Below are 14849 nucleotides of genomic sequence, written 5' to 3'. Positions count from 1 at the left end.
TCCGTAACTTGAAATTTTGGTCTATCATTTTACTCTTTACTCTTTCCAGAATCTGGAGAATGAGATAAATAGTCGAGATGCTTTGACCAAAGCAGTGATCAGTACAGGACAGAAACTGGTAAGGGGAGGCCACTCAGCCTCTCGCAAGATTTTAGAGCATCTGAAGGAGCTTGAGACTTCTGTAGAGACCTTGAAGGCAGAAGCTCAAGAGAGGAGACAGAGGCTTATGCAGTCCTATGAGGCCCATCTGTTCCTAAATGAGGTAAGGTTGGTTCCTGGGAGATTTTATTTTTTTAATTTCTTTTCTTAAAACAACTGGCACCTATATTGTTGAATGGATGTAAGTGCTGAGAAAGAAGCAGAATTCACACTGCCTTGATTTTTCATATCTGGTAAATAAGGATACAGTGGAGAAGCAACAGTTATCTTCCCAACAAATGGCAGTGAGTAATATGTAACTGCAATTACTGGATTCTGGGTACACATTTTTTGGAACGATGTCTGCTAGATTGCATTACAGGAGCACATCTAAGGTGCTCTCTGTCTTCACTGATGTGTCAGTGCACCACTGCTTTTAGTTTTCTTTGTCTTGACTTAAATCAAGCTGTATCAAGGCTCATCCCTGTATTTTATACAGCTGCTGGAGGTGGAGGCATGGCTGGCAGAGAGGAGTTTCATTCTGGAGACCTCTGATTACGGGAAGAATGAAGAATCCACACAAGTTTTACTTCGTAAACTTGAAGCTACCAAACTGGACATGGATAGCTTCAGGTTGAGGATCGAGAAAATACAGGAGACAGGAGCCAGCTTAATAAACAAAGACAGTCCAGAGAGGTATGAAAGTAAAAACAGGTTTCTCCTCCACATCTGACAGAAACTCCCAGAGAAGGCAAATAAAGAAAAGTTCAACTATGTTTGATGGCTCATTCAGAAATAAGATTTCAGGGATCATCCATCCCTCCATCATCATCACGGACACTGAACTCCCCAAAAGCTTGATGATTGTTTGATTGTTTTAATGCTTTCATGAGTTGTTTTTTTTTTTTAACAACAGACCATTTAATGCAGATCAGCTTCTTTGTCCATTGTCTACTCCCAGGAGTAGATATCTAACTTAATTTACCACAAATGTTCAAAAACCACTGTGCTTGGGAAAGGAAATGAACATTCTTGACAGTTCACTGTTTTTTATTGAAAGTTTGTTTCTATATCTGGGGAGAAGGATAGGAAAAGAGCAGCCATTTGTATGATTTACTTTAATTTCCTGAGCTAGCTGGGTTTATTGGCACAGCATAACTCACTCCATGATCTTATCTGGTTTATTCTGTGTTTTAAAGGTGTTGCAAATTAAACCTGTCAGAAAAAGCAGCGTTTAAAAAGAACCATAAAGCAAAGACATACTTTCTGCTTCTTATTCTTTGCAGTTCGGTAATACTTTCAAAGCTCCAGGGGATCCTAGCAGACTATCAGTCTCTCCTACAGAAGTCGGACACCCAGAGAAAATGCCTGCAAGAACAACTCCAGCTCTATCAGTTTGAAAGAGAATTCCAGCTGGTAGATGCATGGCTTTCCAGTAAACTGTCTGTAGCAGAGTCCGATGACTATGGGCAAGACTTAGATGATGTTGAGGTAAAAGAAAATAAAAAGTATTGCATGTGTGGTGTGGCAAAGCAGGGATATATTTGCTGCAATTTTTATATAGCTGCTGACAATGAAGCATGTTACAATGACAAAAACCAAGCAGAGCTGTTATCTCTACAGCAAGAACTCAGACTGGCTTCTGTCTGCTTTGACAGGCTTGCTGAGGTAGCATCCTCCAACAGAAAATTAGATGTATCAGAAAGTTAGCTTTTCTTGGAATGAGATGAGGTCAGCACACTCCATTGCTTGCCCTGCTTATAAATTTGACAGGAGCTAAAAAAATTGACTATGGTCAAAAGCAGTGGGCTGCAGTGCTCATATCTCTTGCTGCTGATTTCAAGGATAAATTTCTCCCTGGGGCACACAGTGCAGAGAGGTATAATTAGCAGTGTCCACTCCTCCTAGGAACTGCTGCATATGTAGACAAGTTCTGTTCATTAACTTTTGATGTGAGCAACTTCTGCTTGTCAGGACATGGTTATTTTTTCTCTGTGACACAGAATGTTAAATGATCAAGACAAAAGATGTCTTCCTCTGACTCTGGGTCATTTGGATTTACCAAGCAATTTGCACTTGTAGCTTGCAGTGCATAGCTTTTGTGTTATACAAAGCAGAGAAAGTGATTCCTTCTGCCTCTCTCATGGAGGTAGGCAGAAATTCTTTATCTAAATTTGTGTGCCCATTTATTCTGCAGGTGCTGGAGAAGAAGTTTAAAGATTTTGTAAATGAGATGAAACCACTGGGACATTCCAAAGTTGTCTCCTTAAATGAGTTAGCATCTAAACTGGATAAGGAAGGCCACAGCAAGATGGATGTTATCCAGAAGAGAACTAAGCAAATCAATGAAATGTGGGAGAAACTATGCAATGCCATTGATATAAGGACAGAGGTAGGAAACACATTAAAAACGGGGGCATTGATTTCCTTGCAGCCTCCCATGCCCTTTCTTTCCCAAACTCATGTTGAAACACATGGTTTACAGGGGCAATGAGTACATATTGTTCAATTTTTTCTATATTCATTTCCCTTTATAGCCACTGCTTACCCTACTGTTCTTGGCAAGGTTTATACTTGAAAGATGTTTATCAGTGCCAGGAAATTGTTTTCCTTAATTCACTGCTAACTCCAGTTTCCTGAAAAACAAAGCCAATCCAACAATTTACCACCACTAACAGGAGTCTGGCTCTGCCACTTATCAGTCTTTTTATGGAACTACTTATGTAACATGATCAAAATTCTCCAGGATTTTTGCTGAGTTAACTTCTTGAAATCAAAGAAGGCATATGGAAGAGAATGTGGTGGAGGACACAGAGCCAGCCCTCTACCTTTAGTTGGCAGTTGGGTGTTAAATCTGCTCACTCCCCCTCAGGAAACTGCAGTCACAGATATGTATGGAAAAGCAGAGGTGACACACAGAAGTCAACGGTTTTGTTTGTGTTAAGGAGAATATAAATCATCAGATGTCCTCAATCATTTTTTTCACTACTGTTGCATGACCTGTTGTTTATGAGGTAACTCAAGCCCACTATTGTCTGTTAGCAGAAATAAATGCATGACAATTGTTGCTATAAAGTTTGACTATAAACTGGTATTAGAACTTTTTTTAATACTCTAATTTCAGAAAAGCATGATTTTTGCTCAATTTATTTTCACTGTTTGTAATGTAGACTTTATTCCAAGTAGTATTTTAAGACAACCTCTGTTATGTAGAGAGCTACTTTTAGAGGGCAATTCATGCTCTCCATTTTGATAATTCTTCTTATATAGGGATAAATTGCTCTTTGGAGACATTTGTTTCTTTCCATTGTCCAACAGAACTTGGGGATCCCAGGTTAACACCTCACTTTCAGGTGACTTAATGGGGAAGATATTTCATTCCCTCTCAAAATCCCCAGTGATTTTGTACTGCATTTTGACATATTTGGGTTACTTTTCTTCATGTTGTAGACACAAAATGCTGTAGAGTATTACCATTAAATTACTTTCTTATTCCAGAATCTAAGAGCAGCCCGTCAAGTTCACCAGTATGACCATGATGTGGATGAAGTAAAGGGCTGGATGCAGGAGAAAGAGGCAGTGGTAGATATAGAAGATTATGGGTATGATCTTCCAGGTGTACAGACACTTCTCAGCCATCTTGAGGGAGTAGAGGTAAGAGGATCTGTGATGAAGCAGTAGCAGAAAAGCATAGATGGCAAAAAAAAGAGACTGCTTCTTGACTGAAGCCTCTTAAAGGCCTTACTTACAAGACAAATTTATTGCATCCTTAAAGATTCTTTGTGCCTCAGAGAAGAGGGCTTTTTCCTCCTGTTTTTAACATTGGAATATTATATACTTCTTTATTATATGCTATGATATATAATAATGATATTATTATATATGCTATGATATATAATGATAATATATTCTTCAAATCAAATGCTTTTGCTTTGAAGGATGAATTCTCTTCTAAAATCTGCTATGATAATTGCAAAGGTGTCAGCTGAACCATGGGAAACTTCAACTCCACATTTATCAAAATAATCTTTCTCATGTCTAAAGAAGTTTCTTTTATATTTAATGATGAACAAGGCATTAAAGGAAAACTGAGAGGCATTCATATTTCCAGCCTCTGTACAGCCACAATGTAGAAAATATATGCAGCATTGTTAAATCCACTTTTGATAGAACTAAGTAGTGACTTGGTCTTACAATGCATTCTGTCTCCATTCCAGAGAGATCTGGGAGTCATCATGAAAGAGCTGGAACGGATTCGAGGAGACGCTTGGCACCTCAGCCGCACGTACCCTCAAGTTAAGGAGAACATCATGGAGAGACTCACAGATGTGGATGAGTGCTGGGAAAACTTGGACAAAAAGTTTCTGGAGAGGAAGGCAAGACTGAGCCAGGCAGAACAAGTCCAGCTCTACTTCAATGACTGCAGGGAGCTGATGTATGTATTGGCCCCTTGAGTTTGGCAGTGGGCCTTATTTCTTGTCTTTTCCGTAGAGCATTTTCTAAATTATAGCTGTTAGTTATTTGATTCCTGCTCCAGGTGCTCTGCAGCTTGCTTTCAAATCTCTTTGAACAATAATCCATGGCATCTCCTCAACAGCACTTCACGGAATTTACCAGATATCAGAGGTGACCATGATGCCTCAGCACAGTGTGCATGACAAAGACACTTTTTTTAGAATAATTCCTACACAGTCCCTAAACAGCCCCCTGGAGAATTCCATCCCTGTGCATAAATTTGGTAGTTTCACAATTTCAATTGAAAATGCTGTTGATTCTGTAGGAAGGTAGGGTTAGATAGTGAAGTAATTTGTACACCTGCATAGACACGAGTGCCCCTTTGTCTCAGAGTTGAAACAGCTGCATTAAAGGTAATCTCCTGGAATAGGTAATGAAAAAGTTCACCTATGACAGGAGTAGAAATATAAAGACAGTGGAATGGTTACCACTGACTATTGGACACTTACTATGCTAAGGGATAGATCCTGAGCTCAGGTAAATCATGAGTAAGTTTGTGCCAGCTGAAAGTTATGGAGTAGAAAATGTTTCTTAAAAAGTACCTATCAATATGCTTATTTTCATGAATGCTCTTTGTGCACATGAAGTACTTTCATGTGTGGTCCTTTACAATGTATAAAAATACTGTTAAACTGTGTTGTCTAGGCAATTGCAGTTAGTTCTTTCTGAGAATTTGAATGCACAATGCTTTGGTATGTGCAGATCTACATCTTTATTTTTAATAGGCTACGTATGGAAACAGCACTGGGAGTATTATAAATCCCCAGATTTATAAACCTTCATCAACATATTTGTATATTGCTGTGGTTTAACCCCCCCAGTGAGCAGCAAAGCCAAGCCGCTCACTCCCCCAGGTTCCCAGTGGGTTTGGGACGAGAATCAGAAATTAAAAACAAGCAAACAAACAAAAAGCAACTCATTTGTTGAGATAAGAACACTCTAGTAATTGAGAAAAAAGTAAAATATAATAATAGTAAAAAAGAAAAAGAAAAAATAACCCTCCCAGAAACTCTTGATGCACAATACAGTTGCTCATCACCACTCACCGGTGCCCAGCCTGTCCCCAAGCAGCCATTGGTCCCTCCTGGCCAGCTCCCCGCAGTTTATATATGGGCTGCGATGTTCTGTGGGATGGAGTATCCCTTTGGCCCGTTCCGGTCAGCTGTCCTGGCTTTGTTCCCCCTGCCTGGCTCTTTGTGCACCTCCTCACTGGAGAGCCTGGAAACTGAGACACCCTTGGCTTAGGGTGAGCACAACAGAGGGCTGTCAGCATTGTTCTCATACTGAATCCAAAACTCAGCACTGTATCAGTTACTAAGAACAGAATCAACACTATCCCAGGCAAAATCTGGACAATATTAATATCTTTTGTGAACAAATAAAAGTCTGCATACATGTATCCACAGCCATGGGATGTATGCATTCCCAAATGTCCAGCAGACTCAGATTCCTCCCCTTTTTACCCTTTTTCCCCGTTCTGTAGGGCCTGGGCCAATGAGATGCATGCTCTGGTGATATCTGAGGAACTGGCGAACGATGTCCTGGGAGCAGAGCTGCTCATCAAGCGCCACGAGGAGTACAAGCGCGAGATAGAGAAGCAGTGGCTGAAATATGAAGAAATGCAGCAGGCAGGAGGTGACCTGATGAAGAAGGGGCATTTCATGTCTGTAGAGGTGTGTTGAAGAGTTAAATATTTTACAAACAAGAGTGAACAAAGAGATGAAACAGACAGGAGGTGCAGCTTTGTCTCTCAGAACAGAAGAACTAAATGGGACAATGGGGTTCTTTGCTATTAAAAGCTACGTATTTCATGTGACACACAGAAGAAGAAAACACATTTTAAAGTTCTTGTGCTACATTACAATGCAATCACCTTGCATTGCTAATGTCCCTGAGTTCACCAGAAGAGATGTAATTCTTCAGAAATGTCCAAAAGGGGAGGAATGTTAAAATTTCTGTGATTCTGTTACCTGTGTATCTTTAGACTTTGCCCAAGACACTGTCTGTAGATCCAGAGATCACACCATTGAAAACATCTTCAGAATTTATGCAAGATCACGTTACTTCTGTTGTAGAAAGAACAAGAAAACTTTCTCCATTGTTGCCTTGCCATACGTGCATGCATTTGTTGAATCTCCCAGTTCTCACTAGTTTCATGGTACAAGCTGCCTAGATATAAAGTTTCATCTTGGGAAATCATATGGCAGAATATTTGTCATTCAGTATGTGGAATACGCCTAAAGTTGTATTATCTAGCTGCACAATTTACATGATAAATTAATTCAAGTAGAAAAAAGAGGACTCAGACATCTTTTCTAAATTATGCTAACATCACAAAATTATCTAGAGATCATCTTCTAAATCATGAAGGCAGATTAGTGCCTGCCAGACAGTTGACTGTCATGTGTAAGTCTGATCGGATTTTTCAACTCCTGGCATTACAAATATTCTTTTTCTAGATTGAAGAAAAACTGTTAGAGCTGTCTGAGCTGATGAAGAAGGTAAAGGAGAGCTGGGACATGAGGAAAGTGTTATATGAAGAAAACTGGGAGATCCAATTGCTCCGCAGAGAGCTTGAACAAGCAGAAGCGTGGCTGGCTGCCAAGGAGAGCTTTCTTTCAGACCCATCCTATGGGGTGAGTAACAGCCCTGCAGCATTACTGAGCACTGGCTGCCTCAGCATGTGCAGAGGGCCTGGCTCATGGACCAGCTCAGGCCTGAAATTAATCACAATCTCAACACCAATGAGCCCTTGAGATTAGAAAGGGCAGGAGCTCTGTCCTCTTGCAGAAGTGAGCCCAGGGCAGCTGCTGCATTTAACATGGTGATGGGCTCCTGGAAGTGGTGGCTTCCAGGGGGTAGTAGAAGCCCTGGAAGGATTCCAGATCATTTTTTCAGATACCTTGCAGAAGGTTCAAACTTCCCTGTCTTGCTGAGAGCCTGATTCAAAAGGAAAAAGAAGTTTTCCCTATTTTGTAGGGAAAAAAAGGGGGCTTTTCCCACATTTTTATTCCCATTAAGTGGTAGAATGTTTTACACAGGCACGTTTATAGCTAGTTTGTAAATTCCTTTTAAAACACTAGCATTCATATTTTTGTTTGTTTTGCTGAGATTTTTTTTTCTCATTGTTGACTGTCTTCTATAATTTATAAGATTGGAAAACAAAGTCATGAACTTGAGTATCATAAACTCAGAGGACATGAAAGAAGTCTCAGATGCATTTGTTGTAGGGCAGGAACAAACTGTGTGCAGCAAAAGCCAGAATCCAAGTACTCAATCTGCACAAAAACAGTTATAGCTGGAAGCCATGGTACTACATGGCCTTGCAGAAAAGGGAAGTTTGGTATTTGAGCCCTTTTTCTCCTTCACAGCAAACAGACTGCAAGATATAGACCATTTTTTTAAATGTAAATTCAGATTTTCTTAATACACAAATGAAAAAAGTTTAGACATCCAGTTACAAAATTTTCAGAACCTTCACTTGGCTAAATAGAATGGATCAATCTGAAAATCTTAGGTGTGATCTCTTCTGATGGACTTTATTTTGGACTTCTGTATGTGGCAATTTTTCCATTCAGGATTCAGTGTCTGAAGTAGAGGAATTATTGAAGAAACATCATGATTTTGAGAAGATGCTTGCAGCACAGGAAGAGAAATTTGCTCAGCTCAGCAGGAAAACCAAGGTGAGTAGTAGAAGGCTGATGAGCTGTGCATGAAACAAGATGATGTGGGTCATTGATTGTTTGAATGTCACTCTATGTAAAAGATGGGGTAAATGAGAAACCAAAGCTGAAATATTTCAGACATAGCAAGACCTATATGTGGATCAAAAGAGACTAGCTAGCTTGAAAAAGCTGTAGGGGAGAAGTACAAACTTTCTTCTGCCAGGACCAGCAAACAGGGTGTGAGAAACAGGGTGAACCCTTGCTACACAGATGGAGAGATTTTACTTCATTCAGAATTTCAGTAAGGAGCTGGAGCCACCTGCAAGTGACAGAGAATAGCAAAGGTCTGAAAATAAATGGAGACCAATGCACAGATAGGCCTTTTTCCTTCTGGCTTAAGATTTTTACAATGGATTGTGTTAAACACCAAAGATATTAATACAGTGAGCCTCTCAGGTTCTCTTTCATTTTGGGGGAGGTTTTTAAAATTATTTTCCTGAAACAACCAGAAAAACATAGTTGTTGTGTTTTTCTTTAGGCTGAAAATTAATCTGTTTTTTGTTCAGTGACTTGAAATTTGGCTTAGTGAAGGGACAAAGGCCCTTCCTGCTGAAATTTTCCACTAGAACCACCCCGGATACTCGGTGTTCTTAGAGAAAACTTAAAGAAGCAGTGCCACAAGAGGAGAACAGTTTCTCCTTAGCTTATTAAAAAAAATCAGCCTCCAGAGAACTTATTAAGGACAGAATTCACCATATTTGAGGTTAACTGCCACTAGTATTCTTGATCTGGACAACAAAATAATGCTTAGCACATAGCAATTAAATTCAGATCTAACTCAAAAAATGCCAATGGAGGTGCAGGCCTTAAGGTTCATTGCCAGGAGACAGTTTATTTGGAAAACCATTCCTGCTTAAAATAAAAAAAATCTTAGGTAAGTATTCATGAATGTATGAAGGCAATTTAAAAAAATTTAATACTGCTGTCCTACAGAGAGAGATGAATCTCCTGAAACAAGTGGACACAGAAGAAAGTGAGCAGAAGGATAAAGGCAAAATTGTCCGGGTTCCATCTCTGAGAAGAAAACCATCTGACAAAAGGAATGCGCCACCAAAAGTGACAGAGACCAAGAGCACAACGCCACTGCCACCTGTGCCCACACACAGCGTGTCCTGGAGGGTCCCACTTGAAACTATTTTCTCTCCCATTGAAAAATCTCCAACAAGGTTCCAAGAATTCACTTCCTCGGAAGTCCCTGAAGCGCAGAGCAGCAACAAAACAGAAATGAAAGCTGAGACAAGGCTTGGTGAGATTATCACTCCAGCCACACCAAAGGCACTGGGCCCACAAGCTGCATCTTTAGAAAGTCACAGTTCTTTAGGCTCTCCTTTATCTCCTGCTCCTATAAGCCAACAACTCAGCAGCAACGTGTCAGAATCACAAGCCACCGACCACAGATCTCCTCAGGAAAAAGATACTATAGGCTCCTCTTTCTCCAGCCTGCAGACCACACCAACAGCAACACCACCCGAGCCTGGACAAAGGTCACCAGATAACTCACCAAACTTACTGCTGTCTAGCTCCTCTTGGGAGAGATTAAAGAATACATCTTCAGTAAGTCCCAGGAATTTCTGGTTCTCTCCTCACTATCCTGTGAAAACCACTATCCTGTGCTAGTTAAATAAGGCAGTAACAGGAAGTTCTGTGGGAAAGTCACAAAGAGCACCATACAGTAACATCATGATGGATACACTCCTGGATTCAAACAAGAAGCATTTTATGTGTCTTTGCAATTCAAACACTTTCCACAAAGACAGTTGATGTACAGCTTAAAACTGATTTTGATTTACTAAGCTTTATAACCTTGGTCTTAACACCTATATTGGTTTCTGTTTTTCTCTTCCTGAACTAAAAGCTATTCCTGCTGCTGAATACTGAGCAGAGCACTTAAAACCAGGTGATGTCTCACACAGAGAATGATTTACCTACAGCCTCTGTGTGAGGTGGCAGTGCTTAGTGTCCACTCTGTTTAGAAGTCAGAGAGAGGCAGGACTTCATGGCACATTTGTCAAAGAGCTGACCAGGTGCCAGATTAGAACCAAAAGCTCCTATTTGCTCACCCTGGCAGGAAATTCACTGTTACCTCATTGGCAGATAAAATTCACTGTTACCTCATTGTTTCCTTTTACTCCTCTGCTTTTGAGAGGAGCATGTTTGTTAGATACCCAAGTGTACCAGTACAACACTATACATTGGTGTAACTCAGCAGTTGTGGAGATGGTATGAATAACTTGAACAATTTAAGTTGTAGAATGCAAGTAATAATATAAAAATAATATTAGTTAATTAACACACTAAGGTAGAGAAAATTCCATAAGTAAATTGTTCAAGAAGGATTTGAATTCTCTTCATTTAGGTGGTCTATCAAACACACAATTGCAACCTAGGGAGGATTTCCAGCTGTGCTGTCAATATAAGGGCTAGAGGAACCAGAGATCCATTCTTTGCATGGAGTTTATCTAAAATATACCTTCAGAAATTTAACATAGGCCCCTAGGGGCCATTTTAAAGTTAAGTAGCATTGTGCTTGTATATCCCAGGTTCCTGCAAGTCTCCAGAACATGGAGGGTTTCCTAGAGAAGCGCGACCAGCTCCTTCCACGAAGACAACAGGTAGAAATAAATACCACCACTCTGGGTTATTTCATTGCTCCTTGAGTTATAGTCCAGATCTGCTCTGACTTTTTCAGGATAAGCTCTTGCTGAAGAGGAGCTGAGTAGTGTGAGTTTGCTTCAGCTATCCCTAAAATGCATGAGGAAGTGTCCACTGGCTTTGGCAGTACCTGATCTCTCAGAGAAAGAGACAATGGAATTTTTGCCTTTCACGGAAACCATGTAGAATGGGGTCTGTCTACAGTTAATGAATTTATAAACCAAAGTCTAGGCTGTATGAACATGTTAATTACAGTTTCCTAATTATAAATAATATAGCAACTGGTTTCAATATTTCAACTGAATTAGGAGGAAAAAACCCAAATGAAACGACCAAAAAAAAAAAAAAAGAAAAAATACAACAACAACAAAAAAAAAAAAAAAAAAAAAAAAAAAAAAAACCACACAAAAAACCCCTAAAACTTCATGATCCTGTAACTGTTTGTGATAGTTTGTCAGCAATGGAAGCCCTCAGTCTCATGCTTCCAATATTTGTAATTTCTAGCTGTGCTAGAACAGAATTAAGGTCCTGTTTATCTTTGAAGAATTGGTTTCTTAAATACAGGTTTGAATGAAACTGAAATCTAAATTCTCATCCTGGGAAATAATATCACTTCAAAGCAGTAGCCTAACAATCATGACAGGCCAGGAAATTTTCTACTACTCACCACCAATCTACAGACATCCATTTTTGCTGAGTGTTTGCACATAAACAAGTTGTCTTGGATTATTTGCCCCATAGAATATTTCCTCTGAAATTCTTAACTTGAAAGACCTCTTTTAAAAGGTGAATCTGGTATGGGACTCCATCTTCTTGAAGAGAAATTTAGTTTTTCTTCACTTCTGGGCACACAGTGTTCAGAGATACTGAACTTCCATATCCCCCAACAAGAAAAGCTATGACTTAACCTTCCTCAGAACTCTTTCCTTCCTTTTCTCTGAATTTCTCTAAATTGTCAACTTTATTCACTGGCATAACAAAATATGAATATAAGTTAAGGATCCTTTATTAAGAGGAGTCTCATGGCATTAGGCTAAGTTTCAGTGGTGCATACTTGGGCTTGAAAATAGCTGCTACTTTTGCACATTGCTCAGTAGCATTCCACTGGGGTTAGCTTAGTAAATGAAGAATTCAACAGCCACATTAGATAGTAACACTTGATAAAATTAGCCTGTGACCAGCAGGCAGGGGCTGGTGTTCCAGTTAGGGAAAAATGTGGAGTTTTGGTGGCTGAAAATTAGACAGAACTTTGATTATCCACCTTCAGCAATGTTGCTGACCACATGGTATAGAGTTTGCTTGAACCAGATTATGTCGTTTCTTCAGTTCTGACACATAAAGACCCTTTCTTGAATCACTCACACAGAAACCATAGCAGGTCCTGTTTTTCTAAGAGATAACAATGACTGTGAGAACTTCTGTGATCATAATATCAACAGATCATGGCTTCCTATGAAAGTTGCATGTGAAAGATTTCACTATAAGATTTTCCTATAAAATATATACCTCACAAATGAATTTTATTACCTTTTCTATTCATATAGCCACACTCAAGGTCTTGGAAATCCTTCTATGTAAAACTTGATGGATTAAAGCTTGATTTCTATGATGATGACAAAGAAGCAACTAAGGTAATTTGGTTTTTTAATCTTTCTAGCAAACTTTGTGTCTACATATGTAAAAATGAATTTTTAAATGTCACATTTGGTTTAGGGCTGGGGTGATCTGTTCCCTTTCAAATGTGAGCTGAGTGAAAATTCAGCAATTATTCAACTGATACAACTGAAAACAGACTGATAAGCTTCCAGAAATTTTCAAAGATACTTCTTTTAAGGCAAATCTAATTCAAGGGTTGCCTTCAAGATATAATTCAATTGTCCATGGTTCCTCTGTGGTTCACCCTATCCAGTGATCCTAGGATTAAAGTTAGAAGCATAAAGAGATGGGTGTGTAGTCTGCCTGCAGGTTGGTATGGAATTGAATCCTAGCAGAAAGGACGCAGAAGACAATTTATTTTAATTTTATCTCCCTTCAGAACATATCCACAGTCCTGTCCCTCAGCATTTCTGGTGCCAAATGTGAGAGGCTGGTGAATTACAGCAGGAAGGAGAACGCCTTCATGCTGCGGTGAGTCTTACAGAGAAGGGCACAAACAAAAGCCCGTGCAGCTCCCTGCCCACAGGCACCCAAGGCTGTATGTTGTTAGGAGGCATAACTGGAGTGTCTCACACTCACAAACACAGAAGGTATAAGGCAAAACTGACTAGAATTCACCTTTTCCTATCCTTATTTACAGGCTGAGAGATGGGGCAGAGTATTTCCTTGCAGCACCTTCTCAGACACTGATGGAGGACTGGCTGCAATCACTACAGAATAATATAGGTATGTTCTCATTTCCTTCAAGAATGAGCTGTGCTTTTAGCAAGTGATGGTAAGAGAAAGAGAAGAGAATGACAAGATGTCCTTAGTTTGGGGCGTTTTGAGCCATCATTTTTGCCTCTGTTAGAAAGCAATACACAAGTCACCTGCTACCTGTGATGTAGTGACCTGGCAGAGGAATGTCCAGGGTGACTTGCAAAGCAGTCTTGCAGTTGTACTGTGGCCAACATCAGGTTATTCTCTGCTAGGGGTGTGGTATTTGTCCTTTTATTAAGGAGCTGCTTTGGATCTTGATCAACAGCTTTTCTTCTGGACATCTCTCCACATAGTGGCTTACTGGGAAGGAAGCCATAGCATAATTATAACTATGATGGTCAGAGAAAATAGTTATGGACCCAGAAGTGGCAAACTCTACTTCTAATGATACTTTTTCTTTGTTTTGTTTTTTTTTTTTTAATCTGTAGGACATGGTAACAGATCCCATTCTACAGTGATGGCGCAAACTTTCCTTTCAAACACAGAGACCTCCCAGAAAAGAGTGTGGGGTTTTCCAGACAGGGACTCTGCTGAAAGACTAAGCAGCAAAGGCTCACTGCTGAGGTATGGGCTCTGTGCTGCAAAGCTGAACAGATGTCAGTGCTCTTTGTGCTAAGGTAGCAGCCACCTACAAAGAGACTGCCCTGAGGTCCAACAGTCCTGCCCCTCTGTCACTAATGTCACAAAAGGAACGTGGCCAGCAGGAGCAAGGCACTGATTGTCCCCCTGTACTTGGCACTGGTGAGGCAACACCTTGAGTGCTTTGTTCAGTTCTGGACTGCTCACTTCAAGAAAGTTGGATCGTGTCCAGGGGAGAACAATGAAGCTGGAGAAGGGTCTGGAGAACAAGTCCTGCCAGGAGAGGCTGAGGGGGCTGGGGCTGTTGAGACTGGGGAAAGGAGGCTCAGGGGAGACACAGGCAAGGAAAAGACAGCTACAGCCAAATTTAGAAACCTGGCCTGTTTATATAATTTTTCTTGCATTTGGAGTCTGTACAAACCTTACAGGCTATGATGTGAAATCCTCATCCCACAGCTGGGCAGACTTTTGATGCTGAGCTAGGCACTTAATGAGTCCTTACATATATAGAGACTTAAACTCCTCTAGATTATACCTGATTTTCTGATGATGCATTCTCTTTGTAGGAGAACACCTTCCTTCAAAATCAAACCAGAGAGAGAGTCTGCAGAAATTTCCAGAGATTTTAAGAAAGATGGACCCACAGTGACACAAGCCCCAATCACTACCCTAAACCTAGAACAAAGTGGAAATAAAACAAAACTGCTTCCCTCTCTACTAAAAGCAGGAAGAGAAAAATGACATTTGCCTCAATGAATTGCAGACAATTATAACTTAACTCATCCCTCTGGAAATGTATTAATATGTTTTAAATTAATAATTTCC

At 40.0% G+C, this 14849-nt stretch overlaps 1 protein-coding gene across 1 annotated transcript in view; it reads left to right on the top strand.

The window, feature by feature from the left end:
• SPTBN5 (spectrin beta, non-erythrocytic 5) overlaps positions 1 to 14849 on the top strand; it is a 90661-nt gene extending 75812 nt beyond the window's left edge. The window contains exons 52-67 of the mRNA XM_059474229.1: positions 50 to 262; positions 638 to 834; positions 1425 to 1629; positions 2336 to 2530; positions 3637 to 3792; positions 4356 to 4573; positions 6137 to 6326; positions 7113 to 7289; positions 8232 to 8336; positions 9312 to 9932; positions 10919 to 10990; positions 12575 to 12661; positions 13066 to 13157; positions 13327 to 13412; positions 13874 to 14009; positions 14591 to 14849. Of these exons, the coding sequence (XP_059330212.1) occupies positions 50 to 262; positions 638 to 834; positions 1425 to 1629; positions 2336 to 2530; positions 3637 to 3792; positions 4356 to 4573; positions 6137 to 6326; positions 7113 to 7289; positions 8232 to 8336; positions 9312 to 9932; positions 10919 to 10990; positions 12575 to 12661; positions 13066 to 13157; positions 13327 to 13412; positions 13874 to 14009; positions 14591 to 14765 (2925 nt within the window). The 3' untranslated portion in view covers positions 14766 to 14849. The remainder of the gene's footprint in view (positions 1 to 49; positions 263 to 637; positions 835 to 1424; positions 1630 to 2335; positions 2531 to 3636; positions 3793 to 4355; positions 4574 to 6136; positions 6327 to 7112; positions 7290 to 8231; positions 8337 to 9311; positions 9933 to 10918; positions 10991 to 12574; positions 12662 to 13065; positions 13158 to 13326; positions 13413 to 13873; positions 14010 to 14590) is intronic.

Source organism: Ammospiza nelsoni, chromosome 6, assembly GCF_027579445.1.
Source record: "Ammospiza nelsoni isolate bAmmNel1 chromosome 6, bAmmNel1.pri, whole genome shotgun sequence".
Classification (NCBI taxonomy): Eukaryota; Metazoa; Chordata; class Aves; order Passeriformes; family Passerellidae; genus Ammospiza; species Ammospiza nelsoni.
The sequence above is the reverse complement of the archived record's forward strand: the minus strand, read 5'-3'. Positions and strand labels throughout refer to the sequence as shown.